Below are 16,975 nucleotides of genomic sequence, written 5' to 3'. Positions count from 1 at the left end.
TGTGTAGTGTACTATTACTTGAACCCGCCGTGCTCTTGTCTTTTTACTGTTCTGCCCTTACAGTGCGTATCCCTATGCGTAGCTAGACAGTTAGCTAACATTTAAAAGTCCTCCAATAAAGATGCAGGGTTTTCTTTCTTGACTTTACTGTTCTTCTTTTACTTTGTAAAACTGTAACAATACAGAAATAAAACACATATAAGTATGCAGGCTTTACATAACATATAAGTAGCACTGTACAAACGACACACATACTACGATTAGGAATTAGCTATCATTAGCATCACTATTAGCTAGCACACGTCAGAATCGTCACTTCCTGTACTGACAGGACTGAGAGTGGAGGTCTGCACCGGAACTGTCCTGAAAGTGGAGGTCTGCAGGCAGACCCCTCTCACACCTTTTGCAGAGTCAGTTACTATTTAAAGGTTTAATACTGAATATTTTAACTTTAAGTTTTTTTCACATTTCCACTATCTTGACAGAGTAACTTTTCTGTCTGTTTGTTTTAGTAGAATATTTTATTTCCTGAGGGAGTTCTCTACTAACAACAACAACAACAACAACAACAACAACAACAACATGACTATGTTACACTGGCTGGAAGTATTCTGTTTCCTCATGAGCATTATTTCTTTTGATATCTCTTACTCTGTTTGCTAGTAGGCTATATCCACTTTAAGCCGGAGCCTGCAATTCTGGAGAAAGATGACATTTAAACTCTACATCCACACAAACACCTCGCTCCCATCACCATCAGTTGTCAAGTTTCAGATTTAATTTACAGTCCCCCTCACACCCACTGCCTATCTTTGTCGGCCATGGCCTTTCTCTAAATGGAATAGTGCTCATTGAACTGAACCAAATCGTTTTTATATTCATTCAATATTAATTCATAAGGTTGACATAGGAATTATGATGTATAGTTGTTATTATTATTATAGAAAAATGGCAAGGTTCACCTTTTTATCCTTCCATTCTACACTTTCCCCCTTCTCTTCAATTCTATCCGTCTCTCAAACACACACACACACACACACACACACACACACACACACACACACACACACACACACACACACACTCCTGTGTAGCTCTATAGGTTGATGATTGAGTGATAATCACTCAGATTGATGGAAAATCAAGTGGAAAATATTAATAAACAGCATCCACCTTGATAATCTCCCAGATTAATATTCAGCCACCCTGAACATTTATTCTCAGCCAACCTGCGTCAGCCTGCTGAGGCCCACCGTCACCCCACTGCATTCAGTTCTGTGAAGAAGCTATAATTAGCGCGGAGCTAACGTTAGCAAATGTTAGCTGACACCTCACATAGCGTAGTGAAGAAACTTGGCATCTTAGCGTTAGCATATGCTGCTGCGGTCTAGAGGCACAGATGCAGGGGTTAGGTTGTTGACACCTACAGTTTACACACACCCTTACCCACTGCTCTCACACACACTGGCAAACACACGCACACTATGTATATATAGCAGGCATTAAGTGTGTAATTGGCAGGGTTTCACACTAAATTGACGTTCCAACAGATAGCCTCGGCGCCTTTAACCTCCTGGGAGATGTTAAATTTACAAGCGGGTATAACAGTTGGACACACACATGCATTGCATACAGTAGCACTCACAACATTTCTGTCCTTAAGTTTCCTTTTGTATTGAGATACAAAAAAGTTTTCTGGCCTGATGTGCTATTTTTTCTGAAAGACATTCAAGGACACGTTTTCATATTTATTGCCAAAATGAGTAAATTCTTGTGACTGCCCTTGAAATGTTGCTTCTATCTTTGTTCACACCATCACAATTGCAGTGAATACATTCATTCCAAAGTTGATTTGGACTAAAGTCAGAGTAATATCTTCAGTACACAAAAGATCCTTCAGTAGCGAGCTTTACTTTTGAACATTAACTTTAGAAATATAATAATTTGTTCCCAAATATTAACTCACTTCTTTAACTTAATAATTCAGAAAATATGATGGACAGGGGGAAAACAGTTTGAATGCACAGAATGTGTGCATTTACTGTAACCTGGTCTGGTCTTCATTTGTTTTGCTGAAACATTCTGAATGTCTTATGTATTTGTTCTCTCTTTTTTTGTGTGCTCGCTATATGAAATGTAGATCCCAACGCTGATCCAGCATCAGCAGAGGAGCGTCTCAGCCTGGAGGCATCCGAGCTGGAGAAGAGACTCAGCATGTTGTCTCAATGTAGCCTAGCCAGCAGCACAGGTACGTTATACTGGTAAATTCACCCTATAGGTTATATATCCAATATACAACCCATGAGCACTCTGTAATATTAATCACAAAAACAAAATACTTTGTTTAGCAACTCTAATGCAAGAAAATTAGCATGGAGTGCTTTACATTAAGGGAACATTGAATGATCATGAAAACAGAGACAAATGACATGAAAAGTGATGTTATAGTAAACAAAGTACAACATTAGAATGAAAAATGATACATAGAATGCATAACATAGGACAGAAAAATGTGTGCCCATATTTGCAGTATGCACACTTTCATAACTAACATCACAACATCAACATTTCAAAGAGAGGGACTCCAATTTTCTTATTTGACATTTTTTTGTATCGTAACAATACTAATTAGCACCTAGGTTTCTGACTATAATTAAAAACACAACAGAACCTACTTTACTCGACTTACGCAGACTGCTCTTGACATCAATTTCATATTTTGTTCAGCCTGCTCACAATGTCCTTCCTTGAGTGTAAACTCACAGTGGCTCCTGTAATGTGTCAGAGGGATAGTACTCATCATTTCAGGACCTTCAGACCTTTAGGTCTGGAGTATGCTATCATACAGGCATTTTTAATTTACACTCTGTGTGGGCTAATATACAAAGGCTTAATCACTGTTCCAAATGTATATGTCCATTCTGGGAAAGTTTTTGTCATAACTACATGTGTGTATGAATCATCATTGGTGAAGTTTAGAGGCTCAAAGGACCCATGATTCATTTTTACAGATTGAACAGCTTACAGAACATTTCTGAAAAAAACAACTCCATTATTTCTGCCTTTTTTGCAAAATACTTGAACCGTAAAAAAAGAGAGCCGTTGACTGAAAACTTTTTTCAAATTGTCATAATATTGTGTACCCGGTGCTTAGTTAGGTACACAATTTACATATGAATGATTAAATACTCGGAACATCGTAGTTAATCATTTGGTTGGTGACTGATTAATGTCTTTCAGTGTGTGTTTGTGCATATTGGATAATCAGGATCTAATAATTGTCTCTCTTCCTTCAGCTTCCACTTACAGCTGCAGCACATCTGTTGCCGGAGACGACCAAAGCAGCATCTCCAGCTCCTCTTCCAGCCAATCAGATACGAGCTACGGCAGCAGACTTTCCTTTAGGGCGGAGCCGTTAGCTCGACCGCACATCTCCACGGATACGGCATCCAGCTGCTCTACGCTGCAGGCCCTGAGCGGCTCTGATGACCGGCTGTTCGCTGCTGTGATGGGGAGCTCCGGTCCCCGCACCCCCTCCGCCCAGCTCCACCTTCGGGGTCTCAATGACAGTGGACGGCAGAGCTCATTGGACAGTGGGATTGGGGTAGCAGCAGGAAGCCAGTCCTCTTATTCAGGGAGCTACTCCTCATACACCGGGAGTCTGGACATGGCCAGCCAGGGCGGGGAGGGGGAGTTTGGCTCTGTGGGCAGCTTACCTGCTCATCTCCCTTCTTCACCTACTCCTCACCCCCCTTCTTCACCTCCTCCTTACCTTCCTTCTTCACCTCCTCCTCCACCTCCCATCTCTCCTCCTCCTTCTTCTCCTTTTCAGACCACCCTTACCCCAGAGCCTGCTTCCTCCTCCTCGTGCCCTTTCACCTCCAGATCTAGCTCTCGTGCGTCCCAGGGACACAGCGAGGACTATCAGATCCCCAGCCTGCTCCGCCTGTGGTATGACACCCCCAGGAGTCTGCTGCAGAGCCTGTCCCTGAGGGAACCCCCCCTCCAACAAGGTCCCCCTGAGCTGGGCCGGGACAGCAGGAGAGGTGTGGAGGCCAGGGGAAGTCAGGGTCAAAGGTTGACTAACAGCCCCCCAGGAGGCAGGGCGCAGCGGCAGGCCATGATGCAGCGCTCACACTCCTGGGGCAGCGAGAGGGCGCCCCCTGTGGAGGGGGAGGGGGGGTCTACACTGAGACCCCTGCTGCCGCCTGGAGGCTCTGTTAGTGGAGAAACTCAGGTACTCTCACACTCTCAAATCAATAAACCAGTCAGCCAATTTAGTAGATTATGACACATCAGAGGGAGCATCGTTAAATAATGTATGATGTGATGTTTGAAATGAAAACCCCTCTTTGTGAAGTGGATCATTTATAAATAATTCAAAAATATCTCTGTAAGTGGGAGCAGAGAAAATCCGCTTTTAAAAACATTCCACTAACACTAGAGGCAAAAACTAGTTTCCGGTTATTTTTATTTTGAAATTCAGTTCCTGAAGGACGCCAAAAAAGCCAGAGATTATGGAATTAAACCAATAAATAAAAGCAAGGATAATTGTGTGTTATTGGTGAGTAAATAACAGTGTGTTATTTTGAAAAGAATAACAAATTAGAAGAAAAAAAGATTAAAAAAATACAGATTTCAGTGTTCTGAGGCTCTGAGCCCCATTTATTTTCCTCACAGACGGAAACAAAAGTCCGAAATTATACGATTTAAAATAAAAGCAATAATTGTGGCTTGATATTGGGTAAGAACATGTTTTTATGAACCACACAGCTTCCGGTCTTCCACGACCCGACCGGAGAAAAAGACGTGCTGCAGGCGCGAAACACATTACAAGTAGAAATACATTGCTTTTAAAATCGTGCTGTGCAACACGAAAAAAAGCGGAAAATCGTGTTGGTGAACACAAATCAATAGATTAAAAATCGTGTTGGTGAACACGAAATGCCATGAGACTGGGTTGAAAAATACACAGAGAGCAAGTGAACTGGACAGCAGAGTCTAAACATAAAAAACAGAGTAAAACGCAAAGGAAATAATAAAGAAAAATACATAAATTGATTAATATGTATTTATATTTTAATGTTATAATAGTTCAAAACTAAAAGTATAATTGTTTAATTTTTGGTTGCTTTTCTTGCAATTTATGTTATTTTTCTGTGTCGTTGTTAACCTACTCTGCAATAAACCTGTTTCTGATTCTGATAGTCTGCTATTATTATACATTTTTAAACATGAAACAATAAACATGAGTTGCTAGAATCAGGAACAGAAGAGGGATTGTAAGGCAGCATGTCTGAAATCCCCCCCCCCACACACACACACACACACACACACACACACACACACACACACACACACACACACACACACACACCTGGTGCTTCCTGAAGGTGTGTATCAGGGTGCCGTTGATGTAGTTAATGGCGATGCAGAGAACCGTCACGATCACGTTCTTGTAAACGGCCTCGGCGAAGCTCCGAGAACCGGGAGAGGTGGAGTTCAGAGACGAGACGTTCATGATTATATCGAGACAATCCTTCCTGAAAACAGCATTTATTCACATTTAAGTGTTACTAATACTGCTAGTAATGAAATACATATGATTAACAATAATAACAATAATATAAATATGAATAATACAATTAGATATAACAACAAAAATACTAGTAATAACAAAAATACTAACATATCGTGAAAATTATAATAATAATACTTTTCTTTTTTTATGCCTCTTAAGGACCTCAAAGACACATTAAAAAACATAAAATCACATGATCAATTAATTTGTGATTCTCTGTCCCAGATCTGTTCAACTTATTCTAAAGGTATCTCTTATGCCCATTATAGAATATACCAATAACAATTGTGCTATGAAAATAATAATAGTACAACTACTACTTCTTATACTAATTACAATAATTATANGGAGTTCAGAGACGAGACGTTCATGATTATATCGAGACAATCCTTCCTGAAAACAGCATTTATTCACATTTAAGTGTTACTAATACTGCTAGTAATGAAATACATATTAATAATAGCAATAATAATAGAAGTAATAATATAAATATAAATAACAATTATATGAATAATATAAATAGATATAACAACAATAATACTAGTAATAACAATAATAATTGTAATAATAAAAACAAAAATACTAACATATCAAGATAATTATAATTATAATACTTTTCTTTTTGTGCCTGAAATAAAATCACATGATCAATTCATTTGTGATTCTCTGTCCCAGATCTGTTCAACTTATTCTAAAGGTATCTCTTATGCCCATTATAGAATATACCAATAACAATTGTGCTATGAAAATAATAATAGTACAACTACTACTTCTTATACTAATTACAATAATTGTATAATCATACTTCTAATAATACCACTAAGACTACTACTAATAATATTAATAATAATACAAAATGTGATTGTCTTATAAGCTCCTCAAAGACATTTCATAAACAATAAATCATATGAGACGCACTGATCCTTATTTAAACTGTTCTAAATCTTATTACTTTAAAATGTAATCATCTTATTCTAAAAATGTTCATATATTAAGTTGAGTTTTCCCTGCAAACAGCCGCAACCTTTTTTTATGTTTACGAATGCAAGTGAAGTGCACACTCAAATGTCCATTAAAGACAAATGGTTTACACATATTAAGTCTCTTGAAATCAAAACGTCAAAAGATATTTCGGTAACACTTTAGATTTGGGTACACATATTCACCATCAACTAGTTTATTAACATATTAGAGTCAAACTATAGCTTATTTTTTATGAACAAGACTTCACCTTAAAATAGGGAATTCTGAGTTAGAAATACCACATTTTTTGTTATTTTGACACAATTAACACTTGTAGTTTCATGTCTTGTTACATAAGAATAGACCATATTTGTTAAGTGCTATTATGAGAGAATGCCTTATTAGGCCCATATTGAGCATATTAAGACCCAAACTCAAACACAACAACGTCCTTACTTACAATAAATAAGCACCCATTAGAGGGTTATTAAGGACAAAAACTCTTAACTAATGGCCCAGTACTTGTATAATATGGTCATGTAGAATAAGGCCTTAATGCATGTTTTATAATGACTAATAAAGAGCCAATATACTGCTAATATNTAGAAGAAAAAAAGATTTAAAAAATACAGATTTCAGTGTTCTGAGGCTCTCAGCACCATTTATTTTCCTCACAGACGGAAACAAAAGTCCGAAATTATACGATTTAAAATAAAAGCAATAATTGTGGCTTGATATTGGGTAAGAACATGTTTTTATGAACCACACAGCTTCCGGTCTTCCACGACCCGACCGGAGAAAAAGACGTGCTGCAGGCGCGAAACACATTACAAGTAGAAATACATTGCTTTTAAAATCGTGCTGTGCAACACGAAAAAAAGCGGAAAATCGTGTTGGTGAACACGAATCAATAGATTAAAAATCGTGTTGGTGAACACGAAATGCCATGAGACTGGGTTGAGATACGAACACAACAAGACTAAGTCCTAAGCCATGCTAGCTGTGTTGTAAGGCTTGCACTTAGCATTCTAACATTAGTATTAAGCTAAAGCCCTCCTGTGGCTAACATGCACAAATAATTACAAAAATGACTCAAAAATTTGAATGTTAGGTGCGGCGGTGCTTTGAGCCTAATGCTAATGATGTTAAGAAGATAGCATCATTAGCATTATAGTTTAGCATGTTGGCATGATGACGGCCGTAGATGAAAGTTGAATGATCAGTGTTGTTCAGTTTGGAAAACAGTCGACAGTCAGAGAAGAACCATAGAGCTACGCGGCTAACATGGTTAAAATTGTAGAAGACGAAATCTGGAATGTATAGCTCAATGCCCATATAAAATCTTCATTTAGAAATGTCTTCTTCCCTTAATCATGTGTAGCCTACATGAATTACTCACACTGTGTTGAATTATTGAAGATAGATTTTCCTCGAAATGCTTCAAGGGCGAACTTTTCAAAACACTCCTTTTGCCCAACAAGGCCTGAAATAAGAATCTGTATTCAGCATGACAGTATTGGTAAGCTGCACCCTGTGAATAGTTATTCAAATACATATCAAGGTTGAGTTGAAAAGCAAATACTAATTTGTTGAGGCTTGTTTAGTTTTTAGTTTAACTGAATGAGAGTATTTCTAAACTTGGTAATCTTTGAAGTTTGTTCAGCAAATTGCCCATTAAGTGTGTTTTAGTCAGCTTTGTTGAGCTGTTATTTGAACTTCTGCCCTTGCCATATTTAAGAATCTTTGCAGAAGCAATTATTCAGCCTCACACACGCACGCGCGCACTCACACACACACACACACACACACACACACACACACACACACACACACACACACACACACACACACACACACACACACACTTCTGCTTGCAATTCAAACTAATGACTCTCTTGGGTGCCTTTGTGATATTGTGTTTCATAGTCAATGCCTCACTGGCTCATGGGGATGTTGAAAAAACTGCAGTGCTTACCACAGGGGCAGAAAAGCGGTAAACACAATCATTTCTGCATAACATAAACAAGCTTTTTATTCTGGGTATAATATGGAGGTACAACACATTTGTAAACTTGCTTTTAAGACCATACACGACTCATACTGTACTGCAATGTAATGGGAAGGCTTCCATCACAGCTTGTTTCTTCCATACGGGCTTTTTAGCCTCCAGTCCAACAATCAAACACCAGACCAAGAAAAAAAGTTAGGTGTGGGTTTAAATCAAAAACCTGTCCAGAGCCAATTTTGCATTCCCTTTGATACCTTTGTCTGAAACCCCAAAAGCCCTCAGAAGATATTTCGACACATTATATCTAATTTATTTTTTGATGGGTTGTGAAAAGCACTTCCTCCCTCGTAGTGAGGGAATTATCAGGAGCAGGAGTGGTAGCAGTGTGTCTTGTTATTCCTGACAGCTTTTTTAGGAGTGTGTGTGTTCGTTATACATCATGTTGATACCGAAAAGAGAGATTGAGAGTGAAAGGTGACCGAGAAAGTTTAATGAGTAGTGATGAAACGGACGGAAACCTTCAGAGAGGAGAGTCCTGTTGTATGAAACAATAATGAGTTCCTTTATTCGTCATTTCTCAACTCTTTAGTGTCAGCAGTTCAATGCTGCAAAAAGCGTGAATCCTTCATGTCGGGTAATGAGACGATTCCCCAGTCCACAAGTTGTATTGTGTGCTTTGGGAAAAAATATTCCTGAGGCACGAGCCTTCTGCATATTAGCTGTATTGGGAAGTAGGAAAAAACACAAATATATCTCATGTCTAGGCCAGCCTTTTATTTTGTCTACCTCTCAAAATGTTCGTTCTGTCATCTTGGCTCTATATCAAAAATGTTTTTCTTCATCTCATGCCCTTGCTCTTCCTTGTTTACCTTATCAGTCTTCTTCAAAGCCTCTCTGTCTCTCTCCTCTCCATACCTAATTTCTCCCCAGTTTGAAAATGTTTTCTTTGTAGCCATGAACGTTGAATGTTTCGGTTAAATTCAATGAACACGCTAAACTCTTTTCTTTCTAGTGCGGTCATGGTTTGGACAAATACATTACACCAGAGCAGTGGCGTTCAGCGAGGAACAGATGCTTGAGTCAGGTAAGAATGTGTTGTGTTATTGGATCCAGGAGTTGTAAATAAGAAGCTTCTATAGGCTTAAAACAGGACTACTTAGCATTTTAAAATAAGAAATAACACACTCTTTACGCTTTATTCAGGAAAAGTGTTATACATATACAAAAATATATGAAATAATGGTTTTGTTATTTATTTTCTAGGTTGCCAGATCACCATCAAGCCCCTCACCTTCTGCAGATACACAAGGTGTGTTTGTGAATGCAACAAGTTTGGCTGGGTCTAATAAGTGATGGAAAGTAACACAGTGAATTTGATTATCATACATACCTTTTTTAAAGCATACTGTACTATGATTTACTTAATTAAATACTATGTCATGACTATTTTTAATTATACTATATCTTTCTGTTTTGGAAAAACTGTGTTATTGACTTTTTCATGGTAAACTAAACTATGACCTTTTTTGTCATACTATATTATTATATCCCGTGTATTTTTATCTAATATTTTTGACATACTGTCACATAATATCTGTTATTTTAGATATTTTTGCAGTTTTTTCAAAAATGGTAAACATACTATACTATGTCATTTTCTTGTAGATCTGTACTATATTATGCTTTTCTTCCTCATATTTACAACATACTTTACTATGCAGTTTGTCATTTTTTCTCACATTCTCAGTTTTTCCCAACATAATATAATAGGTTTTTCCTGCTTTTTCGATGTACCATACTGCAGTTTTGAAGTACTATATTTTATGTTCTTATATCTGATATATTTTTGACATGCTTCACTATTTGATTTCCCCATGCTATACTATCTCGTTTCCCCCACTATTTGTTCAAGTTACTGCACTAATTAATTTCTCTCATGCTTTGGACATATTTTCGACAAACAATATTATTAAGTTTTTCCACATTTTTGTCAAACTATTTTATTAATTTGGTACTGACTTACGCCCCTTTTTTTCTGATATTTTGAAGATGCTACACGATCTATTTTGACATACTATTTGTAGACTTTTTTCTTCTATGTACTATCCTATTATTTGTTTCTGATATTTTTCTAAATTCTAAACTTTTCTTGATTGTTTTTCGACATTCTACACTATTTCCGACATACTTTTTTATGACTTTAATTTTTGAGAATACTAAACTATGACTTTTTTTTCACTTTGTACTTTAATTGACTTACATCTCAAAACTTTGTTACCAGATCATCCTCTCTGTGTGAGAGAGGAGCAGGATGACCTTGCTGATAAGTGTGAAAGTCCGAGAAGACCGGGGTCCTCCCGGCCACCCTCTGCCCCCCCGCCTCCGCCTGTGAACCTGAGACCAACATCAGCCTGGGGTAACACAATCACTTATCAAATATATAACATCCTATGATGTTATACATTTGATGTTTGATGTTATACACCAAGACGGTGTGTTTTTCCATCAAGAGTAACTCATTGTTTACATACTGACACTTAATCGTGCTCGTCCGGTCTCATATCATAATTTCAAAAGCTGTCCTCTGATTCTCCTTCAGGTATGACCCAGTCTGCCCATCAAGCTCCTCCGTCGGTATCCCTGGAAAGTTGGCACCATATTGACAGCACTGTTAATTATGTCAACATCCCCATCAGCGCCCTGCTCTACACGGAGCTGGATCTGCAGGACCCCCACTCAGCTGTCAGAGGTAACTCTTTGCAGCTCTGCAGACCCAGTAAGAACACCCAGAACTGACTTTTCCTGCTTCTATCGGATTTACTTTTAGTCAGCCTTTGCATCTCACAGCTTCACTTCTTTTTGCATTCTGAGCATACACAGCCTTCACATTTTAATTATCAGCATGTTTACCAATTCCTTCAAACGCCCGACCACAGAAATAGATAAACCTACAAAACACTCTTCCTCCTACAGTTGGTTTGGGTTAGAGCATTCTGCTTTTGCTGCTTATTATCCTGCGTACCTCTATATCCCTTGGTTTTATTTGAAGAAATAAAAGTTTTCTTTGCAAGAAAGAAAAGACCCAACTGGTCACTACACTGCAGGCAAAGGAAGAACCAATTTATTCATGAAAAGCACACATGAATGAAACCATCTCTTAGTGCTAATTGATGCTGTAAAGTCACACAGTTACTGGACTGTACAAATAAAAGCAATTTACAGAAGTGATGAAACAATTTAATTGTCCTAAAATGTTAAGCTCTGAATAGGCAAGTTGAAGAGAGCACCCTAAAAGGTATAATCTCAAAGGGAACAAAACAGATATCCTCCAGATTGTACCTTAAAATTGTCTTTTTCTTAACGGTTTAGAGTTATAATCCAGCAATACTCTTGAAAAAAACGTTTTAAAAAACTGTGTATGTTTCAGTTAAATGCATTTCAATGATTAATGTGTTCCTGCATGTGATGAATTTGAACTTCAATTTACAGAACACTTGATTCAAAGTAGAAACACAGTTCAACGGCTTGTCTTTTCTCCCCCTTTGTCGCTGATGTCCTGAACCAGAAGAGGGCTCCATCAGGTACGCCCACCTCGACATCGCTGCCATGGAAACAGCTCAGCGAGTGGGGGCGGAGCACGTTCAGGGCCGGGAGGACAGGCTGAGTCAGCAGGAGAGGCGGTGAGGGCCACCAAACTGACTCGCAGCGGCCACGACTCACTTCAAAACAGTTTCTCTGCATCTCTCTGAATAGGCTCAAGGGATTAATTGCAGTTAATCAAACACATTGTTGTACTTAACACACCCACAGTTGTGCCAGTGTACAGATACTGTCACAAACAATCCATTCCACTAAGAAAAATATGTCTGGGAAGTCTCTAATGCAGCTGCCATCTTGGATGTGTTTAGTGTTATGTTAAAGTTCTTATATTTTTAAGTTAGTGATTTATTGAATTTCTGGAAGACGTTTACCCAAGGACTGTTCCTTTTTGTTGCATGGCACGTAATATCTGCTGAGTTAGGAGGATAAACTGCTTTTTTTAAGATCCTCTCAGGTGAATGGTGAGCATTGGTATAAAAGCCTTAATTTTGAGTGAATTGCATCCAAACACAAATGTTTACCACTAATATGATATTCAGATAGGAGAGAGCAGCTATGCTTGGCATTTCTTATGTGTTGAGATGGATTTCTTTTTAGATTTCTTCAGACTGCGCGGGCGTGGCTCTATCTGTTGTTTCTGCACAAGAAGTGAGAGGTCAACGAGATCAAGCGCCTTACAATTGAGCGTTAAGAGTCCCAGCTCGGCTATCATTCCACATCAGAGCTTTAAAGCATTCGATTTAAATAAGCAGTTTGGAGTAACGTCTGGGTGCAGATCACATTAAACAGGCCCGTGTGGCCAGGCAGGACAGGAGCATTATTCATCACAGTAATCAATGTCTGCTTCGGGTCAGGATTGATGAAGGGAAAAGCATTGTGTGTGTTCCAGTTTATCCCCTCCCTCCTGATATCATCATGACAAGTCGTCCGATGTTTGGCGCTAATTTCTTTTTATGGTAGCTGTAGCAGCAGTGTGAGGAGAAACACTAGGAAGAGTTCGAAAAACTTCTTCCAGTCACTACAGGGGCTGCTCTCCTCTACACGATTTGTAAATAGTAACTGCTTTTATTTATGCCACGTGGATAAATGTATATTTTTGAGATATTACTCTTTGTATATTGACAGCATCTGTATCTCACTTATTAAAATAATGCTGTTAAATGTTCAGGTTTCTGTGCTTGTTACCTGAATCTGCAAAACATTCTTCATTTTATATTGATCGGACCATGCCAAGGAGCAACTGTTTTTCAGCTAATGTAGAGTTACTACAGTAGTCCCAGTCTATCTGATTTAGGATTTACAAATAATGGCAGATGAATGTTTGACGATACAAGATGAAGAAGTCCTGCAACTATCAGCATCTGGTTCAGAGTGACTGTCCATACCTCAAAACACCCACACACCATTTTTCTTTCTGGTAGCAACGCCGCATTTTCAGCCAGACATTTCTCATAGACCTGTCATTAGTACAAGTAGTAACAGACGAGTATGTAAACTAATTCATCTTTATTTTATGTGACTGATAATCTGACTAGCTTGTCACCCGGATAAATCCAGCTGAATCATACAAAAACTGATATTATGTACAAACATTTCATTCATTCAGTGATTAAAAGGGAAGAGTGGACGTGTAACACTAAGTTGAAAACACTGATCTGTTTGGACAGTAGATGAAGGGGGAACGCTGTGTGTGGTAGTGGAGGGAATTATTTCAGTTGTTGATCCTCAGAGCTCGTTGTGTTCCAGTCCCTCGCGAGAAATCTTGTTGGACAAGTCCTGCATATGTTTCTTCATCTGAAATAAAAACAATAAGAATACAGACGTCACCATGTGACTGCAAGGCACATTCCTGTAGATCTTTACTGGTGATGAGCTTACAAAAACTCTGCCTTTGCAATGATGAGGATCAGAATTGTGTGTTACTATCTAGAATTTGAGTTCTTTTCATAGTAAATAGCGACTCAATTAATATAATGGGAGGCCTTAATTACTTTATTAATCTTTAATGGTATAAAGATAACCGTTATCTTTATGCCATAAAAGAGGCAATATTTTAAATAAACCATTAGCTGTATTCCAAAAATGAATACCAGGCTGACACATTTAAACATTAGCTGGTATTATAAATAATAACATGACACCATTGTCAATTTGGACCATGTTTGACATTTGGGCATTCTTAGTGTGCTAAAACACAAATGATGCATATGATTTATCTCTAATTAAGATGCATGCTTTACACCAGAAATATAGTACAAGCATTTTTTGATATAATGTGGAAGTATTAACATACTATTTTTTTGTGTGAGGTTTGATTAAAAACTCATACAGTCTTTTGTTTGTTATCAATAGTTGTTGCAACTCAAACAAGAATCAAGAGACTGCTCTTTTACAACAGGAACAATATCCTTTGTCCTGTCTTTTTTGTATCATAGATTATTATTAGTATTATAGCAGTGTTTAATACCTCCGCCATTTTGCAACATTAGTCGATACTTTGCAGGCACACAGATAGCAACTGTTTGATGGCAGAATGTAGAGCTTACAGACAAACGCACCTTGTAACCCATCTCCCTGGTCTTCTCAGCGATGGTGTTGTACTTCTCCTGGTTCCTCTTGATGTGCTCCTTGTCTCCTAGAGACTCCACGTGCTGCAGCTTCTGGTGGGAGAGCTCCAGCTGCTCCTGGTAGTGGCTGTGCTTCTCCACCTTCGTCTCAAAGTGACGCAGCTCCTCCTAAGTGAACGAGGAAAAGCGGGGCGGTGAACACAGAGAGGCGAGTTCAGTTCACCTTCAATTACATGCACAGCTGCACAGGGGAGCCGATATGCATCTCAAGTAGTGAATATAAAAGGAGAAAAGTTGAGCTGAATCTTTTCTGTGACATTTTGAAGCCAGAGGTCCTGAAATGACATTTTTAAACTGAATCGTTCACGGCTATTATCTGCTTATGGGACAAAAGGTGAAAGGAGCAGATAGGAGAGTGGAATACTTGGGAATTTGTAATGTCTAATGCATATGGGCTAGTAATGTGTACCCTTTGGGCTTACCATACTTACTAAAGTAGTACTTAGTTACCAAGTGCACTGCAAAAGTTAGATTGTAGCACTCAGGTAAAACAAAAAGTGTTAGTGTGAAACAATTCAGTGCATCAGCACCGAGATATTTACCTTGAGAGAGTCCAGCTCGTTGTCGCTGAGGTTTGCTCTCTTGGCCGCCTCCCACAGTTCAATCACACGGGGCTCCCGGAACTCTGCAGACGACAAACAACCAGAAACAAAGATGAAGAGTTGAACAGTTCAAGAGAGTTTGGAGGCTCACTAATACTTTAAACACACCCGAGAGAGAAGGAGCTTTCTAAAATACAATAACAGAACGAGCTTGGTAGCTTATAGGGGCCCTGTTATTTTCATTTTCAGGTTCATATTAGTATTTAGTGCCTCTACTGTGACATTGCTTACATGCTTTAATGTTCAAAAAGGGGGGAACTTTGATGACCATTTACATGCACAAAAACTTATACAACACACTACAGGAAAGGGTAAACCACAAAAATCCCAACAGGGTCCCTGTAATAATTGTCTATATGTATACACAATATAAAGAGGGAAATACCAAACAAGTGATAGTATCCTTTACCTCCCCTCAAAAATTAGTCTACCAACATTTTTTGGATTAAATTCAAATCAGCTGTCACAGATTTGTAAGATGTGTGACAGAACCAGAGGGAGACAACTTGTTTGGAAGAGGTGGCAGGAAGTAAGGGGGGGGATTAGAACCAGTGGTAGAGGGAGAAGCACCCTGGAGGGGATTTAAAGGAGAGGAAGTGAACGAGTCAGCAGGTTAACCACCTTCATCTAAACTCTCTAAAAAGCCTGCACAACTGAGACACAAACACATACTGCAGTACACTCAACCACAACACACCAGCAGAATGTGAAAGATAAAACACAACACCAATAAAACATTTAATAAGGGAAGTTAAAATAGCACAAGGACAAGCTTTAGCTAGTTTACACAAGTGGATGAATGAGGCTGATTAAACTGATAGAATAAACACAGACTAAGATTAATAAAAAGATGACTTGTGTGTGTGCGTGTGTGCGTTCGTGCGTGCGCGCGCGTGTGTGTGTGTGGTCTCCCTCACCGCTGTCTGTAGAGAAGCCTTCGCGGCTGATCTTGCGGAGGCGCTCGAAGCCCTGGTTCAGGTCACTCATCTTCTGCTTCAGGTCCGAGTGCTTCTGGTGTAGCACGTGCTCCTTGGTGTCGCCCTCCAGAGCAGAGATCTCATTCTTGTGGATTTCTTCTGAGGCGAACAGACCGAGGAAGAGAGGGGAGAGGAGGTGCAAGGGCAGGTTAGGTTAGTGTGAAATTACAAGCAATTAAGTATGCAGTCCCATAGTATGACACCATCCATTCTGCAGATTTGTTCTCAGGTCTGCATATTAACTGATCCTTAGCCTGGTAATAAACTGCCTGAAATCTAAACATGTGCTCCAAAAACAGAGGTGCCACAAAGATGAAGATGGACATCACAGCTGTTACTATCTGCCTGGTGTGACCTCTTAAAGAGGGACTATTGTTTTTTTGGGGGGGGTTTCCCTTTCCTGTAGTGGGTTTTTGTGCATGTTATGGCACATTTCCACTGCAGGGCCTCTCACGGCTTAGTACAGTATAGTTAGGCCTTGGTAGGCCAGGCTCACTTTATGCTGCGTTTCCATTACAGTTTAGTAGCTGGGGCAGTAACTATAGTAACGCAGTGTAGGCGGAGCCGTGACGTCATCTTCAATGCGAACCACAGAAAACCAACATCAGCTGTTAGCT

The 16,975-nt window shown here is 38.9% G+C and overlaps 2 protein-coding genes across 2 annotated transcripts; one reads left to right on the top strand and one right to left on the bottom strand.

Annotated features, from left to right (window-relative positions):
• Positions 1-2,140: 2,140 nt before the first annotated feature.
• LOC104956425 (ras-associated and pleckstrin homology domains-containing protein 1-like) lies at positions 2,141-13,742 on the top strand (the record flags this gene model as incomplete). The annotated part of the gene is made up of 7 exons (XM_010783910.1): positions 2,141-2,248; positions 3,297-4,237; positions 9,565-9,636; positions 9,816-9,861; positions 10,834-10,968; positions 11,152-11,301; positions 12,118-13,742. Coding segments are annotated over 7 exons (1,571 nt in total), but the record flags the coding sequence as incomplete, so codon positions are not given.
• LOC104956424 (alpha-2-macroglobulin receptor-associated protein-like) lies at positions 13,644-16,512 on the bottom strand (the record flags this gene model as incomplete). Its single annotated transcript, XM_010783909.1, has 4 exons — positions 13,644-13,946; positions 14,711-14,887; positions 15,322-15,404; positions 16,299-16,512. Coding segments are annotated over 4 exons (543 nt in total), but the record flags the coding sequence as incomplete, so codon positions are not given.
• Positions 16,513-16,975: the final 463 nt, after the last annotated feature.

This window comes from Notothenia coriiceps, unplaced genomic scaffold (genome assembly GCF_000735185.1).
Source record: "Notothenia coriiceps isolate Sejong01 unplaced genomic scaffold, NC01 NC01_scaffold00026015, whole genome shotgun sequence".
NCBI lineage: Eukaryota > Metazoa > Chordata > Actinopteri > Perciformes > Nototheniidae > Notothenia > Notothenia coriiceps.
Note: the sequence above shows the minus strand (reverse complement) of the source record. Positions and strands in the feature narration are given on the sequence as shown.